Source organism: Nerophis ophidion, linkage group LG04 (genome assembly GCF_033978795.1).
Source record: "Nerophis ophidion isolate RoL-2023_Sa linkage group LG04, RoL_Noph_v1.0, whole genome shotgun sequence".
Lineage (NCBI taxonomy): Eukaryota > Metazoa > Chordata > Actinopteri > Syngnathiformes > Syngnathidae > Nerophis > Nerophis ophidion.
Genome location: NC_084614.1, coordinates 8,223,199 through 8,245,430, shown reverse-complemented (window position 1 = coordinate 8,245,430; position 22,232 = coordinate 8,223,199). Strand labels below are relative to the sequence as shown.

Here is a 22,232-nt window from a genome sequence, read left to right as displayed (position 1 = left end):
TACAATAAATAAAATATTATTAAGTCAAATTTTTGTTGCATAATGCTTCCCTCAAGCGGTCATTTGATGAACCACAGCTGCCGTAAAGTGTCATAAAACAAGTCTAAAAATGTCATTTCCGGCAAACATGGCTGTGTTGTGTTGCGGCTAATTTCAAAACAACGAAGCGTTTTTTCTTCGTATTTTCACACTTTGGTTCCAAGTTATACTTTTAATCTGCTTTTGCTCGCTCAGCTGCGTTTACTGCAGTTTGTTTTCTAGCGCCATGGAGACAGGTTAGTCGGCATTTCTTCTCAGCTTCTATTAGGCTAGCTGGCGTGTTTCGTCCCTTTATTGTTGAAATAAATGCTTGAACAAGAACATAATCCCGATGTTTCATTGTGTTGCAGAGGAGCAGGCGAGGAACCGCTTCCAGTCGGAGTTGGAGTTTATCCAATGCTTGGCAAATCCAAACTATCTCAACTGTGAGTGATTTTGTCCTTAAAGGCCTACTGAATTGAGATGTTTCTATTTAAACGGGGATAGCAGGTCCATTATATGTGTCATACTTGATCATTTCGCCATATTGCCATATTTTTGCTGAAAGGATTTAGTAGAGAACATCCACGATAAAGTTCCCAACTTTTGCTGCTGATAAAAAAGCCTTGCCTGTACCGGAAGTAGCAGACGATGTGCGCGTGACGTCACGGGTCGTGGAGATCCTCACATCATCACATTGTTTACAATCATAGCCACCAGCAGCGAGAGCGATTCGGACCGAGAAAGCGACAATTTCCCTATTAATTTGAGCGAGGATGAAAGATTTGTGGATGAGGAAAGTTAGAGTGAAGCACAAAAAAAAAAAGGCGACGCCTCTAGGCGGTGGCAGTGGGAGCATTTCAGATGTAATCAGACACATTTACTAGGATAATTCTGGAAGATCCCTTATCTGCTTATTGTTTTAATAGTATTTTAGTGATATTATAAAGTCATACCTGAAACTCGGATGGCTGCGGTTGTAACTCCCTCCAAATAGCACAGACATAATGGCTTTCTCGAACTGATTTATTTGAAGGCTTCCTTCCCCTTCAAATTCACCGTAAAAACTGTTACAAACGTAAAATTAATAACATGCACAGCATGTGGATCAAACATTTTACCAAGTAAAATACCAACCAATGACAAACAAATACCTCGCTGGCCTGCATGCTTCTTTTCTTTTTTTGGGGCGGCGTAGCTCGGTTGGTAGAGTGGCCGTGCCAGCAACTTGAGGGTTGCAGGTTCGATTCCCGCTTGTGCCATCCTGGTTCCTGCCGTTGTGTCCTTGGGCAAGACACTTTACCCACCTGCTCCCAGTGCCACCCGCACTGGTTTAAAAATGTAACTTAGATATTGGGTGTCGCTATATAAAGCGCTTTGAGTCACTTGAGAAAAGCGCTATATAAATATAATTCACTTCACTTCACTTAGGAGGACATTGTGATCTTCTGGCTCTTATAGCCCAAACGCTGAAAGTCCTTGTGACACTTTTTAGTCTTTGTTACGATCAGTCGCTCTCTTTCTCCCTTCTCATTGCATCAAAAAATGTTTTCTCCTACCCGGAAGTAGCTTCCTTACATCCGTTGACAGACCAAACGAGACACTTCAAAATAAAAGTATGCCCTTTTATGAACTTAACTTATTCTGTTTTTAGAGAAATAAAATAAATTTTAAAAATTATTAGTAGCAACAGTTACAGCGGTGAACACCAGTGTCTCTGAGAGAGGCCGAGGAGCCAAGATCACAGCTGCCTTTTTGAGCTGCAGGATGAGGTGGCATAATCCACTCAAGTCTCCGGTAAGGAGCCGACTTAATATCACAATTTTCCCATCCAAAAACTTGCTGGTTGACGTAGAGAAACATGTTCGCTGGACCGCTCTGTGTTAAAGCTTCACAGCAAACAATGAAACACCGGCTGAGTTTCGGTGCTAAAGGCAGCTGCAATCCACCGCTTCCCACTAACAGCATTCTTCTTTGACGTCTCCATTATTAATTGAAAAAATTGCAAAAGATTCAGCAACACAGATGTCCAAAATACTGTTTAATTATGCGATGAAAAGAGACGACTTTTAGCCGTGTGTGTGGTGCTGGGCTAATATGGCCCCTCCAACCAACCTTTCGGGGTTGCGGGGGGGTTACAGGAGCCTATCTCAGCTCCATTCTGGCGGGAGGCGGGGGACACCCTGGACAAGTCGCCACCTCATCGCAGGGCCAACACAGATAGAAAACATTCACACACTAGGGACCATTTAGTGTTGCCAATCAACCTATCCCCAGGTGCATGTCTTTGGAGGTGGGAGGGGCCTATCCCCAGGTGCATGTCTTTGGAGGTGGGAGGGGCCTATCCCCAGGTGCATGTCTTTGGAGGTGGGAGGGGCCTATCCCCAGGTGCATGTCTTTGGAGGTAGGAGGGGCCTATCTCCAGGTGCATGTCTTTGGAAGTGGGAGGGGTCTATCCCCAGGTGCATGTCTTTGGAGGTAGGAGGGGCCTATCTCCAGGTGCATGTCTTTGGAAGTGGGAGGGGCCTATCCCCAGGTGCATGTTTTTGGAGGTAGGAGGGGCCTATCCCCAGGTGCATGTCTTTGGAGGTGGGAGGGGCCTATCTCCAGGTGCATGTCTTTGGAGGTGGGAGGGGCCTAACCCCAGGTGCATATCTTTGGAGGTGGGAGGGGTCTATCCCCAGTTGCATGTCTTTGGAGGCGGGAAGGGCCTATCCCCAGGTGCATGTCTTTGGAGGTGGGAGGGGCCTTACCCCAGGTGCATGTCTTTGGAGGTGGGAGGGGTCTATCCCCTGTTGCATGTCTTTGGAGGTGGGAGGGGCCTATCCCCAGGTGCATTTCTTTGGAGGTGGGAGGGGCCTATCCCCAGGTGCATGTCTTTGGAGGTGGGAGGGGCCTGTCCCCAGGTGCATGTCTTTGGAGGTGGGAGGGGCCTGTCACTAGGTGCATGTCTTTGGAGGTGGGAGGAAGCCGCCGTACCCGACGCAGTCACGGGTAGAACAATCAAACTCCATCCATCCATCCATTTTCTACCGCTTGTCCCTTTTTTGGGGTCACAGTGGGTGCCGGAGCCTATCTTAGCTGCATTTGGGCGGGAGGCGGTGTACACCCTGGACAAGTCGCCACCTCGTCGCAGGGCCAACACAGATAGACCGACAACGGAAATGGACAAGCAGTAGAAAACTGATGGATGGAAGTTGTTGAAATACCCGATTCTGGAAACAAACACTGACACCAGACGACTCGCTTTGCACAGATAGAAAAGTAAAATTTCAGCACAATTGATAATAACTGTAGCAACGGCCTTTAAGCATAAGAGTTGTGTGAAAACTTGTACATAATTTTTCTAACAAGAGGTTTTATCACATCATCATGGGACTAACAACACTCCTTTAAATCCCAGTAATACCACAGAAAAGGCAACATGATAAATAAAGTCTTAAATCATGTCAAACACGTAGCTTTACATTAACCAGGAAGATGAAGTCTTTGCCTCACGCCTAGTAGTCCACTGTGGACAAACCAAGCCAAGCAATGCAGGTTCAGCCAGCGGTGCGCGCTCCCGCGAAGGAAATCAATGTTTACACTTTAGCACAACACTGGCAGGTATAAACAAAACAAAACACCGGCGGAAAGCGATAACCAATTAAAAAAAAACAAGCAAACCGGAGTTTTGACCCGGGGGAAGGCAGGGTCGGTTAAAAAATAATAACAATCAAAGCTGCAAGCAGCGATGGACGAGACCGACTTTTGCTGGTGTTTCTTGCCTTTACCCATTCAACATATCTTTACCTGCACATTACCTACCTTCCCTGCACCCTGGGGTCAAAGTGGTGCCTCCTTCTTTCACCCAGTCAACATATCTTTACCCGCACAGTACGTACCTTCTCTGCATTGTGTGGTCACGCTGGTGCTTCCAGCTTTTAAGCGGCCATCTTGAGACGGCAGCAGCGCAGCAGCATCAGCGCAGCGGTTCTTTGAAGGCTCGTAAAATGAAAACCGACGCAGTTATTAAAACTCTTTTCTCAACTTTTAATCAGAAGGGTTAAATCTCTCTCCTGTGCGAGTTTGAAGCCGACGCAACAAACATGCTCAGAGGAGATAATGTTTGAAAAAAGGTGACAGGTTTTTACAAAACTTTTGTTTTGAAAGGGTCATTGCCAACTTTCTGTTGATTTTTGCGGGAGGATGTAACTGAATGAAATGTAGGTCTAAGTGAGACATACATAGAGGTTTTTGTTTCATGTCTCTCCGACATTCCTACCAGAAGTTACAAGCAGTTTTGTCTGTGTTTTCTTCCTAGGAGCAGTTTTGTCTGTTTTATTCCTAGGGGGCGCTAGAGCGTAATTTTGGGGTTTGGTTTTTTTATTAGATCGCAATTTTCGCCATTCCTGATGTGTGTGTCCAGGTAGGTGAGATTTGAAGCATTTTAAGGGGGTCAAATTACAGCTCAAAGAGGCAAAAATGACATTTTTCAGGAAACTTTTGTTTTGAAGGGGTGTTTGACAACTTCCTGTTGATTTTTGCTGAAGGATGTCATTTTATGAATTGTAGGTATAAGTCAGACCTACATAGAGGTTTTTGTTTCATATCTCCACGACATTCCTAACGGAAGTTACAAGCCGTTTCGTCTGTGTTTTTTCCTAGGGGGTGCTAGAGCGCAATTTTGAGTTTTGTTTTTTTGATTAGATCACAATTTTTCCAGTCCTGGTGTGTGTGTTAAATTTGGTGAGTTTTGAAGCATGTTAAGGAGGTCAAATTACAGCTCAAAGAGGCGGCGGTATTATAATAATAATAAAACCTTAGAAATGCAATAGGGTCCTCTGTCCCAAAGGGACATTCGGTCCCTAATAATAATCTGTGTCCCAGGGACGCGCGGACTTCTGGAAATGTTTCTGATTTCAATGCGTAAAAAGTGTGTTAATGCCAACATTGGGGGAATTTTAGGACCTCCTCTCGATTTGTAATCACAGTGCAGATAAACTTGTCTCATTTTTTATTTTGTATTTTTTATTCAGAGCTATTTTTGAATGTTATGAGATTTACGGGTGTGACATAATTCTTCATATTGGCCTAGAACAGGCGTGTCCACAGTGTGGCCCCCCAGCTAATTTGTTAATGGCCCCCGGCCCATTCTAAAAAGTACTATAATAAAAATGTAAAACATAAAAGAGTGTAATAAAAGAGGAAACAGTGACTTGTAACAAGAAAAAGTTGCAATGACTGTTATTGACCTGCTGAAGGCTCCAATTACTTCACTGGAACAATTTCACTTTCAAATATTTTGGGGGGATAATATTGCATATTTTGTGCGAAACAAAGTTAAAATATTTTGGGGGGATAATATTGCATATTTTGTTCGAAACAAAGTTTTCTTACACAAAAAGGGCACCAAACAAACAAAAAAGTATGAAAAAAAAATCTTATAATCAAGAGATCTACAGACTTAAGCGTTAAAAGTAAAAAAAATATAAATATACATTTGGCTTATTTTCAACACTTTTTTTATTGTTATGAATTATTGACCTATTTATTGACCGGTTTAGCTCGGTTGGTAGAGTGGCCGTGCCAGCAACTTGAGGGTTGCAGGTTCAATTCCCGCTTCTGCCAACCTAGTCACTGCCGTTGTGTCCTTGGGCAAGACACTTGACCCACCTGCTCCCAGTGCCACCCACACTGGTTTGAATGTAACTTAGATATTGGGTTTCACTATGTAAAGCGCTTTGAGTCACTAGAGAAAAAGCGCTATATAAATATAATTCACTTCACTTCACTTCACTATTTAGGGTTCCAATTACTTTACGTCAATTATTCCACTTGGAAATGTTTTGGGGGAAAAATGTTGCAAAGTTTGTGTGTTTGCCATATAAATAAGGATTTTGACATAAAGGCCATGAACATGAAAAACTAAATTTAAAAAAATGTTATAACGACAGTTGATCCTCGAGATTCAAGCGTTAAATTAAAAAAAATATAATTTCTGACTTATTTCTAACATTTTTATGACTGCGACCCTTCCGGAGACTGAGGACCAAACTTGAGGAAAGCCATAAAAGGTAAAAAAAAAACAACTATAGTATTGCTTTTAAAAAAGAAAAATATCAAAATGGCCCCCGCATACTTTGATTTTTCAGTCTACGGCCCTCAGTGGAAAAAGTTTGGACACCCCTGGCCTAGAATTAGTAATCATGTCATTTTCCGTGGGTATCAATGTGTCGAATACATGTTAAAACATCGACTACATCCAGCTGCAATACTACTCCCCATAGCGAGGAAGGAAGCTACCGAGCTAGAAAGTCAACAGGTGTCATGGCTGGCGATTTCCCCCCCGGGATAATAATGCAGGTTTAAAGCACTCTTCAAAAAAATTAAGGCTTTCTGTGTGTGTTGCAGTCCTTGCTCAGAGAGGCTTCCTGAGGGAGAGAACCTTCATCAACTACCTGAAGTATTTGCTCTACTGGAAGGAGCCCGACTACGCCAAATTTCTCAAGTAAGACGTTCCCAAGGGAGGTGAACTTGAGTGAGTGTTGTAACGCGCCCCCTTGTGGCCCGCCCAGGTACCCCCACTGCCTGCACATGCTGGAGCTGCTGCAGTACGAGCACTTCCGCAAGGAGCTGGTCAACGCCCAGTGCGCCAAGTTCATCGACGAGCAGCAGCTGCTGCACTGGCAACATTACTCCAGGAAGAGGACGCGTCTGCAGCAGGCGCTGGCCGAGCAGCAGCAGGCGCAGCAGATGGCGGCGCCGTCACACGGCAACGCTGCCGCCAAGTGACGGCCGTCAGGTTTTCCCCGCACTGTTGGCGGCGACAAACACATTCACTTTAAAATCTTGTTGCAGGCCCCAACTTTAATTTTTTGCTGATCATTCTCACACCACGTTGTTCCATTTTTGCAATAAAAAGGCCAAAAGTGTCCAAAAGTCACTTTTACTTTAAAGCACTAGAAGTAGACTGTGGGGGGAAATGTGTTTTGTTTTGCAACAAAAGGAAATTGATCTGCAACTAAAAAAAATGTATGCAACCAAAACAATTATTAGCAACCAAAAGATGTTTCAAATAAGTTATTAGCGACCCAAAACATTTTTTGCAAACAATTTTACTCCAAGATATATTTTTTACAAAATTTACAATTGACAAAAATATTTGAAACTATTAATAACAAACAAATTTGGAACAGTGAGGCCAATTTCTTTATTTTTGTTGTAAACTGAAAACATTTGGGTTTGACATCAAAAGATGAACATGGGAGAAGAGATCAACATTTCAGCTTTTATTTCCATATATATATATATATATATATATATATGTATATGTAGTGTGTGTGTGTGCATGTATGTGTATATATATATATATTTACAAATATATATGCATTTATACACACACGGATGTGTATATATGCTGTATATGTATGTATGTATGTATATATCTATATTTATATACATACATACACATATACATGTATATATGCACATATATATATACATATGTATGTACGTGTATATATACTATACATATGTATATATAAGTACATGTATATATAAATGTGTGTATGTATACATGTATATTTATATACATATATGTACATATGTATGTATGTATACACATGTATTGCTTTCCTCCTCTCCAAGGTTCTCATAGTCATCATTATCAGCGACGTCCCACTGGGTGTGAGTTTTCCTTGCCCTTATGTGGGCCTACCGAGGATGTGGTAGTGGTTTGTGTTGTGGTTTGTGCAGCCCTTTGAGACACTAGTGATTTAGGGCTATATAAGTAAACATTGATTGATTGATATTTATATACACACATATGTATGTATGTGTATATATACTGTATATGTATGTATTTATATATGTATATATATATATACATGTGTGTATATAAATGTATATTTATACATATGTATGTATGTATATATACACATAAACATGTATATTTATATGCACATATATATATATATATATATATATACATATGTATGTACGTGTATATATATTGTATATACATATGTATGTGTATATACATATGGATGTGTGTGTGTATCAAGGCCGGTTCTATGCAGGGGCAAGAGGGGGCAGAGCCCCCTTAAATAAATGTCTTGCCCCCTCAAATCAAAATTTGAGAAAGCAAATTTTAATAAACTCACAAAATTACTACATTACAAGTTGACAAAATTATCTGCACTAGCGGAAAAATCCGCCGAAAAAGGGACACACACGATATAGTAGTGTCGGCTTCCCTCTCATCCCTCCCTCTGCTGTGCGTGTATTCACCATTCCACAGGCTGCGCAGCACACACACACACACCCCTCAGCCCTCAGTAAACATCCAATCACTGTTGCAGTATGAAAATAAAAGAAAAGGAAAAGTTGTCTACATTTATCATATACTTGTTAGGATGGGTGTATTTGTGTAGTCTTATCTGTCATAAACACGTTTATCGTCGCGGACTTTCGGTGCAACGGAGTTCTTTTTTTTTTTTTTTTTTTTACAACTTGACGAGAGCAGTGACAGCGGAGGCTCTGAGCAGCAGTGGTTTGGAAGGCAGAGAGCCTCCACTGTCCCTGTAACAAGCTACAAGTCATTTATGATGCTGTTGATGAAGGTAAAAATGAAACATAAGGTATATATCCTGCTTAGCAGTCCTCCTCTGCTGTCCTCTGTTCAGAGCGGAGTCCCTAGCAACGGCCCGTTGTACTTAGCAACGGTCTGGCAATCGACTGCTGGAATTCTTTTTCTGTTGTTTTTCTTGTAATTCTACATAGTCAACCTTTAATGTTTCAATCTGCAGAGAAATGAGAGTGGAGAGAAAGGAGTTTTTGAGCTGTTAAGTTGCAAACCAAAAAAATATATATATATATATAAAAGAAAAAAATGTTCTACTGTATATCTGTTCTGTTTTATAAATTAGTTTGAGATTCTTTTTTATCATTATTCATCAGACTACCTTTCAGTTTTGTAAATATTGACTGTAGTGTGTGAAGTCTTACTTTGGGTCAAAATTTATTTGAGAGTTAGGCCATCCAGTTAGGATAAATGTTATGTTGTTGGTTGATAAAATCTGGATGAAGGATGTTTTATTTTATTGTATTCATTTATTGTGGTCAGGGGGGTTGCGTGCCTCAGTGACCGTAAGAGCTATACCAGCAGGAGCTTAGTTTTCAGGTGGGACACCCAAGTTGGACAGGTCTGAAGGTAGAGGGCTGACAAAGTGCAATCCACTACTCCAGGTTGGGGTTGGACACATCGCTAAAGACCCATTTCAATGAAGAAAGCATCGTTACTATAAGCACAGAAAAAAAAGTGCTGGAGCATGATGTGTACACATGATGCCCCCTTCACATTTCTGACTGCGCCCTCATATAAGCATGCCTAGAACCGCCCCTGGTGTGTATATATACACATGTATGTCCGTCGTGTATATATGCTTACATATGTAATATAAAATATATGTGTATGTATACATATATATATTTACAGTGAAAAAATATGTGTATAAATAATTTACATTTTCTATGTCGAATCATTTTGTTTTGTTTGCAAATCTATTTCGTTTCTGTTGCACAAACCTGCGCAACAGCTCCATCATATGCGCATGCGCAAAAACCAAGGAATTCTACCAATGGGAAACGTTCACTGCGTACACCGGAAGTAGCCCCTGGTCTAGAAGTGGTCGATACAGTACTAAGAATGTCAGTATCAGTCTGATACCGTGTCGACGTTAAAAGGCCTCTACTTTGCTCAATATAATCCAACATTTGACTATTTACTTTGTTAACTGGCTGAACATGAAGCGTTATTGGTGCCAGTATTGTGAAGAGCGAAAGTCCCGCCTCGACATGCGGAAGTAGTTTTGTTGTTTTTTTTCTGCCGCAAGTGGTGACAAACCTTCTGGAAGTTTCCATTATTCAGTCGGTGAGTAAAACAGCTCCTTCATCCCGACAGATTAAGTCCAGTCAAAGTTGACATTTCAAAGGTTAGCTAGTTCTGAATTACAAACCCCGTTTCCATAAGAGTTGGGAAATTGCGTTAGATGTAAATATAAACGGAATACAATGATTTGCAAATCCTTTTCAACCCATATTCAGTTGAATATGCTACAAAGACAACATATTTGATGTTCAAACTCATAAACATTGTTTTTGATGCAAATAATCATTAACTTTAGAATTTGATGCCAGCAACACGTGTCAAAGAAGTTGGGAAGGGTGGCAATAAATACTGATAAAGTTGAGGAATGCTCATCAAACACTTATTGAACATCCCACAGGTGTGCAGGCTAATTGGGAACAGGTGGGTACCATGATTGGGTATAAAAGCAGCTTCCCTGAAATGCAAAGTAATTCACAAACAAGGATGGGGTGAGGGTCTCCACTTTGTAAGCAAATTGTCCAACAGTTTTAGAACAACATTTCTCAACGAGCTACTGCAAGTAATTTAGGGCTTTTACCAACTACGGTCCATAAAATCATCAAAAGGTTCAGAGAATCTGGAGAAATCACTACACGTAAGCGATGATATTACGGACTTTTGATCCCTCAGGCGGTACTGCATCAAAAGCCGACATCAGTGTGTAAAGGATATCACCACATGGGCTCAGAAACACTTCAGAAAACCAATGTCAGTAACTACAGTTGGTCGCTACATCTGTAAGTGCAAGTTAAAACTCTACTATGCAAAGCCAAACCCATTTATCAACAATATCCTGAAATGCCGCCGGCTTGGCCTGGTCCGAGCTCACTTTAGATGGACTGATGCAAAGTGGAAAGGTGTTCTGTGGTCTGACGAGTCCACATTTAAAATTATATTTGAAAACAGGGGACGTGGTGTCCTCCAGAACAAAGAGGAAAATAACCATTCGGATTGTTATAGGCGCAAAGTTGAAAAGCCAGCATGTGTGATGGTATGGGGGTGTATTAGTGCCCAAGGCATGGGTAACTTACACAAATCAGTCAGGTCACAAGATAGTCCAGAACAATAGCAACCTAAATCTGGAACAGAATCAGTCAGGTCACAAGATAGTCCAGAACAATAGCCACCTTAACCTGGAACAAAATCAGTCAGGTCACAAGCTAGATAGTCCACAACAATAACAACCTTCATCTGGAACAGTATCAGTCAGGTCACAAAGTAGTCCAGAACAATAACAACCTTCATCTGGAACAGTATCAGTCAGGTCACAAAATAGTCCACAACAATAGCAACCTTCATCTGGAACAGTATCAGTCAGGTCACAAGATAGTCCAAAACAATAACAACCTTCATCTGGAACAGTATCAGTCAGGTCACAAGATAGTCCAAAACAATAGCAACCTTCAACTGGAACAGTATCAGTCGGGGCAAGATAGTCCACCACAATTGCAACCTTTATCTGGAACAGTATCAGTCAGGTCACAAAGTAGTCCAGAACAATAACAACCATCATCTGGAATAGTATCAGTCAGGTCACAAGATAGTCCACAACAATAGCAACCTTCATCTGGAACAGTATCAGTCAGGTCACAAGATAGTCCAGAACAATAGCAACCTTCATCTGGAACAGTATCAGTCAGGTCACAAGATAGTCCAGTACAATAGCAACCTTCATCTGGAACAGAATCAGTCATGTCACAAAATAGTCCCAGAACAATAGCAACCTTCATGTGGAACAGTATCAGTCAGGTCACAAGATGGATAGTCCACAACAATAACAACCTTCATCTGGAACAGTATCAGTCAGGTCACAAAGTAGTCCAGAACAATAACAACCTTCATCTGGAACAGTATCAGTCAGGTCACAAGATAGTCCAGAACAATAGCAACCTTCATCTGGAACAGTATCAGTCAGGTCACAAGATGGATAGTCCACAATAATAACAACCTTCATCTGGAACAGTATCAGTCAGGTCACAAGATAGTCCACAACAATAACAACCTTCATCTGGAACAGTATCAGTCAGGTCACAAAGTAGTCCAGAACAATAACAACCTTCATCTGGAACAGTATCAGTCAGGTCACAAGATAGTCCACAACAATAGCAACCTTCATCTGGAACAGTATCAGTCAGGTCACAAAGTAGTCCAGAACAATAACAACCTTCATCTGGAACAGTATCAGTCAGGTCACAAGATAGTCCACAACAATAGCAACCTTCATCTGGAACAGTATCAGTCAGGTCACAAAGTAGTCCAGAACAATAACAACCTTCATCTGGAACAGTATCAGTCAGGTCACAAGGTAGTCCACAACAATAACAACCTTCATCTGGAACAGTATCAGTCAGGTCACAAAGTAGTCCAAAACAATAGCAACTTTCATCTGTAACAGTATCAGTCAGGTCACAAGATAGTCCAGAACAATAACAACCTTCATCTGGAACAGTATCAATCAGGTCACAAGATAGTCCAAAACAATAGCAACCTTCAACTGGAACAGTATCAGTCGGGACAAGATAGTACACCACAATTGCAACCTTTATCTGGAACGGTATCTGTCAGGTCACAAGATAGTCCAGAACAATAACAACTTTCATCTGGAACAGTATCAGTCAGGTCACAAGATAGTCCAAAACAATAACAACCTTCATCTGGAACAGTATCAGTCAGGTCACAAGATAGTCCAAAACAATAACAACCTTCATCTGGAACAGTATCAGTCAGGTCACAAGATATATATTCCACAACAATAACAATCTTCCTTTTTAAAATTATTTCTAGAAACAACAACCTTAAGTGCCCGGCAGAGGGCGCGCTGGTCGTCACCATGGCAACGAGGCTCCAGCGTGTGGCGGTGGTCGGCGCCGGGGCAGCAGGACTGTGCGCTGCCAGGCACATCCTCTCCAGACCGGACCGCTTCGCCCCGCCGGTCTTGCTGGAGCTGTCGGCCCACGTGGGCGGGACCTGGTGCTACGAGGAGCGGGTGGGGACGGGCGAGGACGGGCGGGCGCTTCTCAGCAGCATGTACCGAAACCTCAGGTGAGACCGCCCGCAGGACGTCCCGCCGGACTTTTGATGCCGTGTTTCCTGCCCAGAACCAACCTTCCCAAGGAGGTGATGATGTTCCCGGACTTCCCCTTCCGGGAGCAGCCCAGCAGCTTCCTGCCTCACCAGGAAGTGCGGCGCTACCTGGAGGATTACTGCGCCCACTACAAGATCGGCCCTCACATACGAGTGAGTGTTTGTTTCCATCAAGTCCGTCGCTCGCTGACTCCTCCCCCCCGCATGTCAGCTGCGCACGGCGGTGGAGGCCGTGAAGGCCGTCGTCACGCCGACGGGGGCCACCTGGGAGGTGACCTCATCAAACGGCCGGCGGAGGACGGAGACGTTTGACGCGGTCTTCGTGTGCTCGGGGTGAGACGCAGACGCCGCCGGTCCTGCGGCCGCTGTCGTTCACGCGCTGCCCTTTGTTGTCCCAGGCATTATTCCGATCCGTACATCCCGGATGTGGCCGGCGTGGACAAGTTCAAAGGTGAGACTGGAGACGCGGCGAGCTGGCGAAAGGTGGAGAATGATTTTGGGGTCACTTCCTGCAGGCCAAGTCCTCCACAGCCACGCCTACAGGAGCGCAGACGCCTTCGCCGGTCTGTCCGTGGTGGTTCTGGGGGCGCACGCGTCCGGGTTGGACATTTCCTTGGAGTTGGCCAACGTCGGCGCTCGGGTAAAGTTGGTCTCAGATGGAGCTGCGTTGCCATGGTGACAGTAGACCTCTCCAGGTTTATTCACACTGAATTTATGAAACAGATTGTTTTATGCTGACACTTTTGTTGAATGATAATTTGCGTTTGAAAATTTAGTTTATTAGATAAATTCATTCATTTTCTACCGCTTTAACCTCTCGGGGTGCTGGAACCTATCCCAAATGCACTCGCACTGAAGGCGGGGTACACCCTGGACAAGTCACCACGGTGTAGAACAATACAATGTAAAAAAAAAAATATATAGTGTGAAAAAATTTGAGTGTGTAGAAATGAGTGCAATGTTAAGAAATCCAGTGTACTGTAAATTGTTTCTAAGCAGAAATATTTAGTGTAAAAAAAAGTATTCAAAGAAATTTGTTGTAAATAATATATGTATAGAAATTCATTGTTAACAAAAAAATGCAGGGTAAAAAATTCTGGATTGAAATATTAAGTATTAAAAAAGTATTTAGAGAAATTCAGTGTAAATAACTATAAAAATGTAGTGTTAAAAAAATAACTATAAAAATTCAGTGCAGAAATAATCCGTGCAAAAAACTCTGGGAAGACTGTATAAAAATTAAGTGTAAAGAAATTGGAACAGAAATATTCAGTGTAAAAATAGTATTTATAGAAATTCAGTGTAAATAACTATAAAAATGTATTGTTAAAAAATAACTATAAAAATTCAGTGCAGAAATAATCCGTGCAAAAAACTCTGGGAAGAAATATTCGGTATTAAAAAGAAATCACTGTATAAAAATTAAGTGTAAAGAAATTGGGACAGAAATATTCAGTGTAAAAATAGTATTTATAGAAATTCAATGTAAATAACTAGAAAAAGTGAGTGTAAAAATGTTCTGGACAGAAATATTCAGTGCACCAGAAAATCAGCGTTAAAAATTTCAGTGCGGTAAAAATTCTGGACAGAAATATTCAATGTATAAGAAGATCATTGTTAAAAATTTCAGTGCAAAAAAAAATCTGGGCAGAAATATTCTGTAAAAACATTCCGTGCAGATAAATTAGTGTAAAAATTCAATGCAAAAAAGTATTCAAATAAATTCGTTGTAAATAATATATGTATAGAAATTCATTGTTAACAAAAAAATGCAGTGTAAAAAATTCTGGATTGAAATATTAAGTATAAAAAAAGTATTTATAGAAATTCAGTGTAAATAACTATAAAAATGTGTTAAAAAATAACTATAAAAATTCAGTGCAGAAATAATCCGTGCAAAAAACTCTGGGAAGACTGTATAAAAATTAAGTGTAAAGAAATTGGGACAGAAATATTCAGTGTAAAAATAGTATTTATAGAAATTCAGTGTAAATAACTAGAAAAAGTGAGTGTAAAAATGTTCTGGACAGAAATATTCAGTGCACCAGAAAATCAGTGTTAAAAATTTCAGTGCGGTAAAAATTCTGGACAGAAATATTCAATGTATAAGAAGATCATTGTTAAAAATTTCAGTGCAAAAAAAAATCTGGGCAGAAATATTCTGTAAAAACATTCCGTGCAGATAAATTAGTGTAAAAATTCAATGCAAAAAAGTATTCAAATAAATTCGTTGTAAATAATATATGTATAGAAATTCATTGTTAACAAAAAAATGCAGTGTAAAAAATTCTGGATTGAAATATTAAGTATAAAAAAAGTATTTATAGAAATTCAGTGTAAATAACTATAAAAATGTAGTGTTAAAAAATAACTATAAAAATTCAGTGCAGAAATAATCCGTGCAAAAAACTCTGGGAAGACTGTATAAAAATTAAGTGTAAAGAAATTGGAACAGAAATATTCAGTGTAAAAATAGTATTTATAGAAATTCAGTGTAAATAACTATAAAAATGTGTTAAAAAATAACTATAAAAATTCAGTGCAGAAATAATCCGTGCAAAAAACTCTGGGAAGACTGTATAAAAATTAAGTGTAAAGAAATTGGGACAGAAATATTCAGTGTAAAAATAGTATTTATAGAAATTCAGTGTAAATAACTATAAAAATGTAGTGTTAAAAAATAACTATAAAAATTCAGTGCAGAAATAATCCGTGCAAAAAACTCTGGGAAGAAATATTCGGTATTAAAAAGAAATCACTGTATAAAAATTAAGTGTAAAGAAATTGGGACAGAAATATTCAGTGTAAAAATAGTATTTATAGAAATTCAATGTAAATAACTAGAAAAAGTTCTGGACAGAAATATTCAGTGCACCAGAAAATCAGTGTTAAAAATTTCAGTGCGGTAAAAATTCTGGACAGAAATATTCAATGTATAAGAAGATCATTGTTAAAAATTTCAGTGCAAAAAAAAAATCTGGGCAGAAATATTCTGTAAAAACATTCCGTGCAGATAAATTAGTGTAAAAATTCAATGCAAAAAAGTTGTAAAACAAATCCTAGGCAGAAATATTGTGTAAAAAAAAATCAGTGTACAGACTCTACGTGCAAGAACCACTCAGTGTGTTACAATTAGGTGCAGAAATGTTCAGTGGATAAATTGAGTACAGAAATATTAATGTAAAAATGATATGCAAAAAAGTTGTAAAAAATTCTGGGCAGAAATAATGTGTCAAAAAAGTCAGTGCATAGAAATTTTATGCAAAAACAAAACATTCAGTGCAGAAAAATGTGAAATTATAAACACATTTTAGTTCAATGGACCTGTCAGCGGGCTTCACGGTGGCAGAGGGGTTAGTGCGTCTGCCTCACAATACGAAGTTCCTGCAGTCCTGGGTTCAAATCCAGGCTCGGGAACTCTCTGTGTGGAGTTTGCATGTTCTCCCCGTGAATGCGTGGGATAGGCCCCTCCCACTTCCAAAGACATGCACCTGGGGATAGGTTGATTGGCAACACTAAATTTGGCCCTAGTGTTTGAATGTGAGTGTGAATGTTGTCTGTCTATCTGTGTTGGCCCCGCGATGAGGTGGCGACTTGTCCAGGGTGTACCCCGCCTTCCGCCCGATTGTAGCTGAGATAGGCGCCAGCACCCCCCGCGACCCCAAAAGGGAATAAGCGGTAGAAAATGGATGGATGGATGGAGCTGTCAGCATAACTTGACGTAAAAAACAAAAATTGATTAAATGCAAAAAAATCTATTTGGGGTCGGCGTGGCTCAGATGGTAGAGCGGCCGTGTCAGCTCCTGCTGTCCTAATATTTTTTGCAAGTATCTGAACTACATCTTCACCCTCCACGTTCTACCTGTGCAGGTGACTCTCAGTCACGGCCGGCCTCCTTTCACCTTCCCTCTGCCCGCTGAGATCCAACAGGCCGGGCTGGTGGCGGCGGTGGAGGACGACGGCAGCGTTGGCTTCCAGGTGACCAAAGTCCCAGCGCGTATACTTTACATGTGTAGCGAGCGAGCGTGTGTGTGTGTGTGTACGTGTTGCAGGACGGCAGGCGGGTGCAGGCGGACGTCCTGCTCTTCTGCACCGGCTACAAGTACAGCTTCCCCTTCCTGGACGCCGGGCAGCTGGCGCTGGACATCCAGGACCACTTTGTGGCGCCGCTGTACCGCGTCATGATGCCGCCCGCCTTCCCCTCGCTCTTCTTCATCGGCCTCTGCAAGACCATCTGCCCCTTCCCCTACTTCCACTGTCAGGTGAGCAGGGGGCGGGGCCGCCATCCAGAAGGGAACATTTGCCGTCTTATCCCCGCAGGTCCAGTTCGCTCTGGCCACGCTGGAAGGTTCCGTGGCCCTGCCGACCCGGGCCCAGATGGAGGCCGAGGTCCGGCTGGAGATGCGGGAGAAGGCGGAGCGCGGTGTGGCGCCCCGGCACCTGATGGTGATGGAGCGGAACCAGTGGGAGTACCTCGCCACGCTGGCCAGAGACGCCGGCTTCCCGCCGCTGCCTCCGGTGGTACGCAGCCTGTACGAGGAGGTGTGGCGGCAGCGGCAGGTCCACCCCCAAGACTACCGCAGCCTCAATTACAAGCTGGTGAGCGACGCCCAGTGGCAACTGGCCCACGCAGATCCGGCCGTTACCATGGCAACTGAAGGAAAGTAAGGCTAGTCTGACTTTTAAAAGGGCGCTTTCAGTCATGAAGTCAATCAATCAATGTTTATTTATGTAGCCCCAAATCACAAATGTCTCAAAGGACTGCACAAATCATTACGACTACAACATCCTCGGAAGAACCCACAAAAGGGCAAGGAAAACTCACACCCAGTGGGCAGGGAGAATTCACATCCAGTGGGACGCCAGTGACAATGCTGACTATGAGAAACCTTGGAGAGGACCCCCCTCTAGGGGACCGAAAGCAATGGATGTGGAGCGGGTCTAACATGATACTGTGAAAGTTCAATCCATAGTGGCTCCAACACAGCCGCGAGAGTTCAGTTCAAGCGGATCCAAGACAGCAGCGAGAGTCCCGTCCACAGGAGACCATCTCAAGCGGAGGCGGATCAGCAGCGTAGAGATGTCCCCAACCGATACAGGCGAGCGGTCCATCCTGGGTCCCGACGACTCTGGACAGCCAGTACTTCATCCATGGTCATCGGACCGGACCCCCTCCACAAGGGAGGAGGGGACATAGGAGAAAGAAAAGAAGCGGCAGATCAACTGGTCTAAAAAGGAGGTCTATTTAAAGGCTAGAGTATACAGATGAGTTTTAAGGTGAGACTTAAATGCTTCTACGTTTAGGAAAGATGGCTGTAAACAGGAAGTGAAAGAAGCTATGTGATCACGTCTCACGCATGACGTTCACGGCGTGGCGTGCACGGGGGTCCCAAGTGCGGCAGCTCATGTTTAATAGCCCGCCGCACAATCACGGACTTATTTTTAATCCCCAATAATTTAGTGGTATGTTTTTTTAACTGTCATTAACCAAAACTGGTGATAAAATTAAAATCAATTTTTGGATTTTTTTTTTTTTTTTACTGTCTATCAAAAATAGTAATAAAATGAAGATAAATGTTTTGATAATTTTTTTTTACTCATTCAGAAATAGTAAAATTAAAATCAATTTGTATATTTTTTTAACTCAATCAAAAAAATGAAAAGTTCAAATCAATTTTTATGATATTTTTTTAATTGTCAAACTAAAATAATACAATTTTAAAAAAAAAAAGTTTATATTTTATTAACTTTCAATTACAAATACAAAAAAATGTAAATACATTTTTGGGTTATTTTAACTGTCAAAAAATATAGAAAAAATGTAAATCCATTTTTTGATTTATATTTTTTAAAACTGTCGAATAGTAATACAATTTTAAATATTTTATTTAACTCAATCAAAAATATTAAAAATTTAAATTTTGATTCTTTTTTAACTGTCATTAATCAAAAATAGTAATAACATTTAAAAAAAATGTTCAACTCAAGCAAAAATAGTAACATTTAAATTTCATTTTTTTTAACTGTCATTAGTCAAAACAGGTAATACAATTTAAAAAATGTTTTAACTGTCATTAATTAAAACAAATACATTAAAAAAATATTTTTTTGTTATTAAAACCTGTCATTGCTGAAAAAAAATAATAATAATCAAAATCAATGTTCTGAATTTTTATTATTATAAACTACCATTGCTCGGAGATGTAGAATTGATTAAAATCAATGTTGTGAATTATTGACCTCTTTAATGTTCCAATTACTTTACATGGAATATTCCACTTTGGAAAATGTTTTGGGAGAAATATTGCATAGGATGTTTTTGCCATAAAAAACAAGGTTCTTTTTGGGGGAAAAAAAGGGCATGATAAAATAAATATATATTTTTGAACTTTATATAGACCTGAAGTTGATCTAGCGATTTACTGTAAGCCTTGAATGAAAAATTACTTATTTTTAACATTTTTATGACTGAGACCCTTCTTAGTCCCCGGGACTAAACTTGGGGGGGGGGGACTTAAAGTTAAAACTAAATCTATATATTGTAGGGCTGTTCATCTTTAGGCACTACATGATTTGAAAATTCAGAATCGAATCTCCAAAACGATTCTCCATTCAACAATACTTTTTTAATAACTTTGGGTGCCAAACAACTACTTTGTTGAATGAAATTCTAACCAAACATTTAATAGAGTCAAATACAAATAAGACAACAAGAGAAGTATCCAACACTTCTCTTTTCTAATGTAAATATGTACAGCATATATAGATTATCTACATCAACTATATGTTTTGTCTGAATTCACTGCAGAACAATTGAGTGTAAAAAAAAAAAAAATCTGGACAGAAATTTAGTGTATGAAAAAAAATCACTGTATAAAATTTAAGTGTAAAAAAGTAAGTGTCCAGAAATTCAGTGCAAAAAAATATTTATTTTTAAAAAACTGTGTATAGAAATTTAGTGTAAAAAAAATTATGAAGAGAAAAATTTGGGGCAGAAAAAATTGTGTAAAAAAAATCAGTGTAAGAACATTTCAGTGTGTAAAACTTAGGTGCAGAAAAAAATATGCAATATTCAGTGCAAAAAAAATGTGCAAAACATATTTAGTGTTTAAAAAAACAGTGTATAGAAATTCAGTGTAAAAAAATTATGAACAGAAAAATTCTGGGCTCAAATATTCAAAGCAAAAAATTTCAGTGCAGAAAAATAGTGTAGAAATTCTGTGTAAGGAAATTTCAGTGTGTAAAACTTCAGTGCAGAAAAATAGTGTGTAAAAAGAAATCAGTGTAAGAACATTTTCAGTGTGTAAAACTTCAGTGCAGAAAAAATTATGGGCAGCAATATACAGTGTAAAAAAAATCTGTGCAAAAAAAATAGAAATTCTTGGGAGAAATATTTAATGCAAAAAACTTCAGTGCAGAAAAAATTATGGGCAGCAATATTCATTGTAAAAAAAAATAGTGTTAAAATTCAGTGCAAAAAATATTCAATGTTTAAAAAACAGTGTGTAGAAATTCAGTGTGAAAAAATTCTGGGCAGAAATATTTAATGCAAAAACATTCAGTGCAGAAAAATTGTGTAAAAAAAAAATCAGTGTAAGAACATTTCAGTGTGTAAAACTTTGGTGCAGAAAAAACTATGGGCAGCAATATTCAGTGTAAAAAAAAAATTGTGTAAAAATTCAGGGCAAAAAAAAGTAACTGCAGAGAAATTCTGGCAGAAATATTCAGTGTACAAAAATTCAGTGCAGATTAAAAAAAACTTAGATTTTTTAATTTTTTTTTGACTAAAAATTGTTAGAAATAAAAATCACGATTAATTGGAAAAAGTTTCGACAATGAAAAATAGCAAAATGGCCGCAGCGTGTTTTGATGTTGTGACGTTTGGACACCCCTGCTCTAGTGATTGATTGATTGAAACTTTATTAGTAGATTGCACAGTACAGTAAATATTCCGTACAATTGACCACTAAATGTTAACACCCCAATAAGTTTTTCAACTTGTTTAATGAATTCATGGTAAGACACTTTCGGTGGATAACTGTCCACATATGTAGTCCATACCGCAAAAAGTAATAAATAATGACTTCACTATAAAAGTGGGTGACATTGTTATCACCAGGAAAGATGACATCACCTACCTAGGTTCCATTCTAGAGGCTAATCTTTCCTGTGATAAGATGGCAACCATGGTAATCAAAAAGGTCAACAAAAGAACGAGATTCCTTTACAGAACCTCCTTGAGGATTCTAGCGGGGACTCTCATTCAACCCTTTTTCCATTACGCTTGCACCTCCTGGTACCCTAGCACCTCCAAAAACCTCAAATCTAGACTCCTAACATCCCAGAACAAGCTAGTCCGGTTACTTTTAGTGAGATCACACCTCACTCCAACCCACTTCTCCAAAGTGGGCTGGCTCAGGGTGGAGGACAGAGTCAAACAACTTGCACTGAGCCTAGTCTATAAAATCCGTTACACCTCCCTGATACCCAAGTACATCTCGAACTACTTCCTTATCGTAAATGACCGCCATAACCACAACACCAGGGGGAGCTCCACAAACCATGTTAAACCCAGATTCTGATCTAACAAAGGTCTTAACTCATTCTCCTTCTATGCCACATCAATGTGGAATGCACTCCCAACAGGTGTAAAAGTAAGTGCATCTCTATATTCCTTCAAAAGTGCTCTAAAACAACACCTCCAGGCAACTTCAACATTTTACTAATACCCTCCTCCATTCACATCCCATCTCCCCGGATTATAAACAACTCAAATGTACTTCTAATGTATATACTTGTTCTTATGCTATCTGCTGGCTGTACATATCCTACTAAGTCAATCAATCAATCAATCAATGTTTACTTATATAGCCCTAAATAACTAGTGTCTCAAAGGGCTGCACAAACCACTACGACATCTTCGGTAGGCCCACATAAGGGCAAGGAAAACTCACACCCAGTGGGACATCGGTGACAATGATGACTATGAGAACCTTGGAGAGGAGGAAAGCAATGGATGTCTAACATGATACTGTGAAAGTTCAATCCATAATGGATCCAACACAGTCGCGAGAGTCCAGTCCAAAGCGGATCCAACACAGCAGCGAGAGTCCCGTTCACAGCGGAGCCAGCAGGAAACCATCCCAAGCGGAGGCGGATCAGCAGCGCAGAGATGTCCCCAGCCGATACACAGGCAAGCAGTACATGGCCACCGGATCGG

At 40.3% G+C, this 22,232-nt stretch overlaps 2 protein-coding genes across 2 annotated transcripts; both read left to right on the top strand.

Annotated features, from left to right (window-relative positions):
* Positions 1-85: 85 nt before the first annotated feature.
* Positions 86-6,939, top strand: med31 (mediator complex subunit 31). Its single transcript, XM_061896931.1, has 4 exons — positions 86-275; positions 390-464; positions 6,412-6,508; positions 6,576-6,939. The coding sequence occupies exons 1-4, from the start codon at positions 266-268 to the stop codon at positions 6,790-6,792; spliced, it is 399 nt and encodes a 132-aa protein (XP_061752915.1). The 5' UTR covers positions 86-265; the 3' UTR covers positions 6,793-6,939.
* A 2,702-nt stretch (positions 6,940-9,641) lies between these two features.
* Positions 9,642-18,535, top strand: LOC133550842 (uncharacterized). Its single transcript, XM_061896916.1, has 9 exons — positions 9,642-9,931; positions 12,713-12,970; positions 13,027-13,165; positions 13,224-13,345; positions 13,411-13,463; positions 13,528-13,652; positions 16,883-16,990; positions 17,065-17,274; positions 17,333-18,535. The coding sequence occupies exons 2-9, from the start codon at positions 12,759-12,761 to the stop codon at positions 17,678-17,680; spliced, it is 1,317 nt and encodes a 438-aa protein (XP_061752900.1). The 5' UTR covers positions 9,642-9,931; positions 12,713-12,758; the 3' UTR covers positions 17,681-18,535.
* Positions 18,536-22,232: the final 3,697 nt, after the last annotated feature.

Excerpts from the sequence above, each read along its gene's own strand:
- med31 (XM_061896931.1), top strand. Across the intron at positions 465-6,411 it reads AAATCCAAACTATCTCAACT|TCCTTGCTCAGAGAGGCTTC; the intron begins GTGAGTGATTTT and ends TGTGTGTTGCAG. Across the intron at positions 6,509-6,575 it reads GACTACGCCAAATTTCTCAA|GTACCCCCACTGCCTGCACA; the intron begins GTAAGACGTTCC and ends TGGCCCGCCCAG.
- LOC133550842 (XM_061896916.1), top strand. The coding sequence starts at position 12,759 with ATGGCAACGAGGCTCCAGCGTGTGGCGGTGGTCGGCGCCGGGGCAGCA. Across the intron at positions 12,971-13,026 it reads AGCATGTACCGAAACCTCAG|AACCAACCTTCCCAAGGAGG; the intron begins GTGAGACCGCCC and ends TTTCCTGCCCAG. Across the intron at positions 16,991-17,064 it reads ACGGCAGCGTTGGCTTCCAG|GACGGCAGGCGGGTGCAGGC; the intron begins GTGACCAAAGTC and ends TACGTGTTGCAG.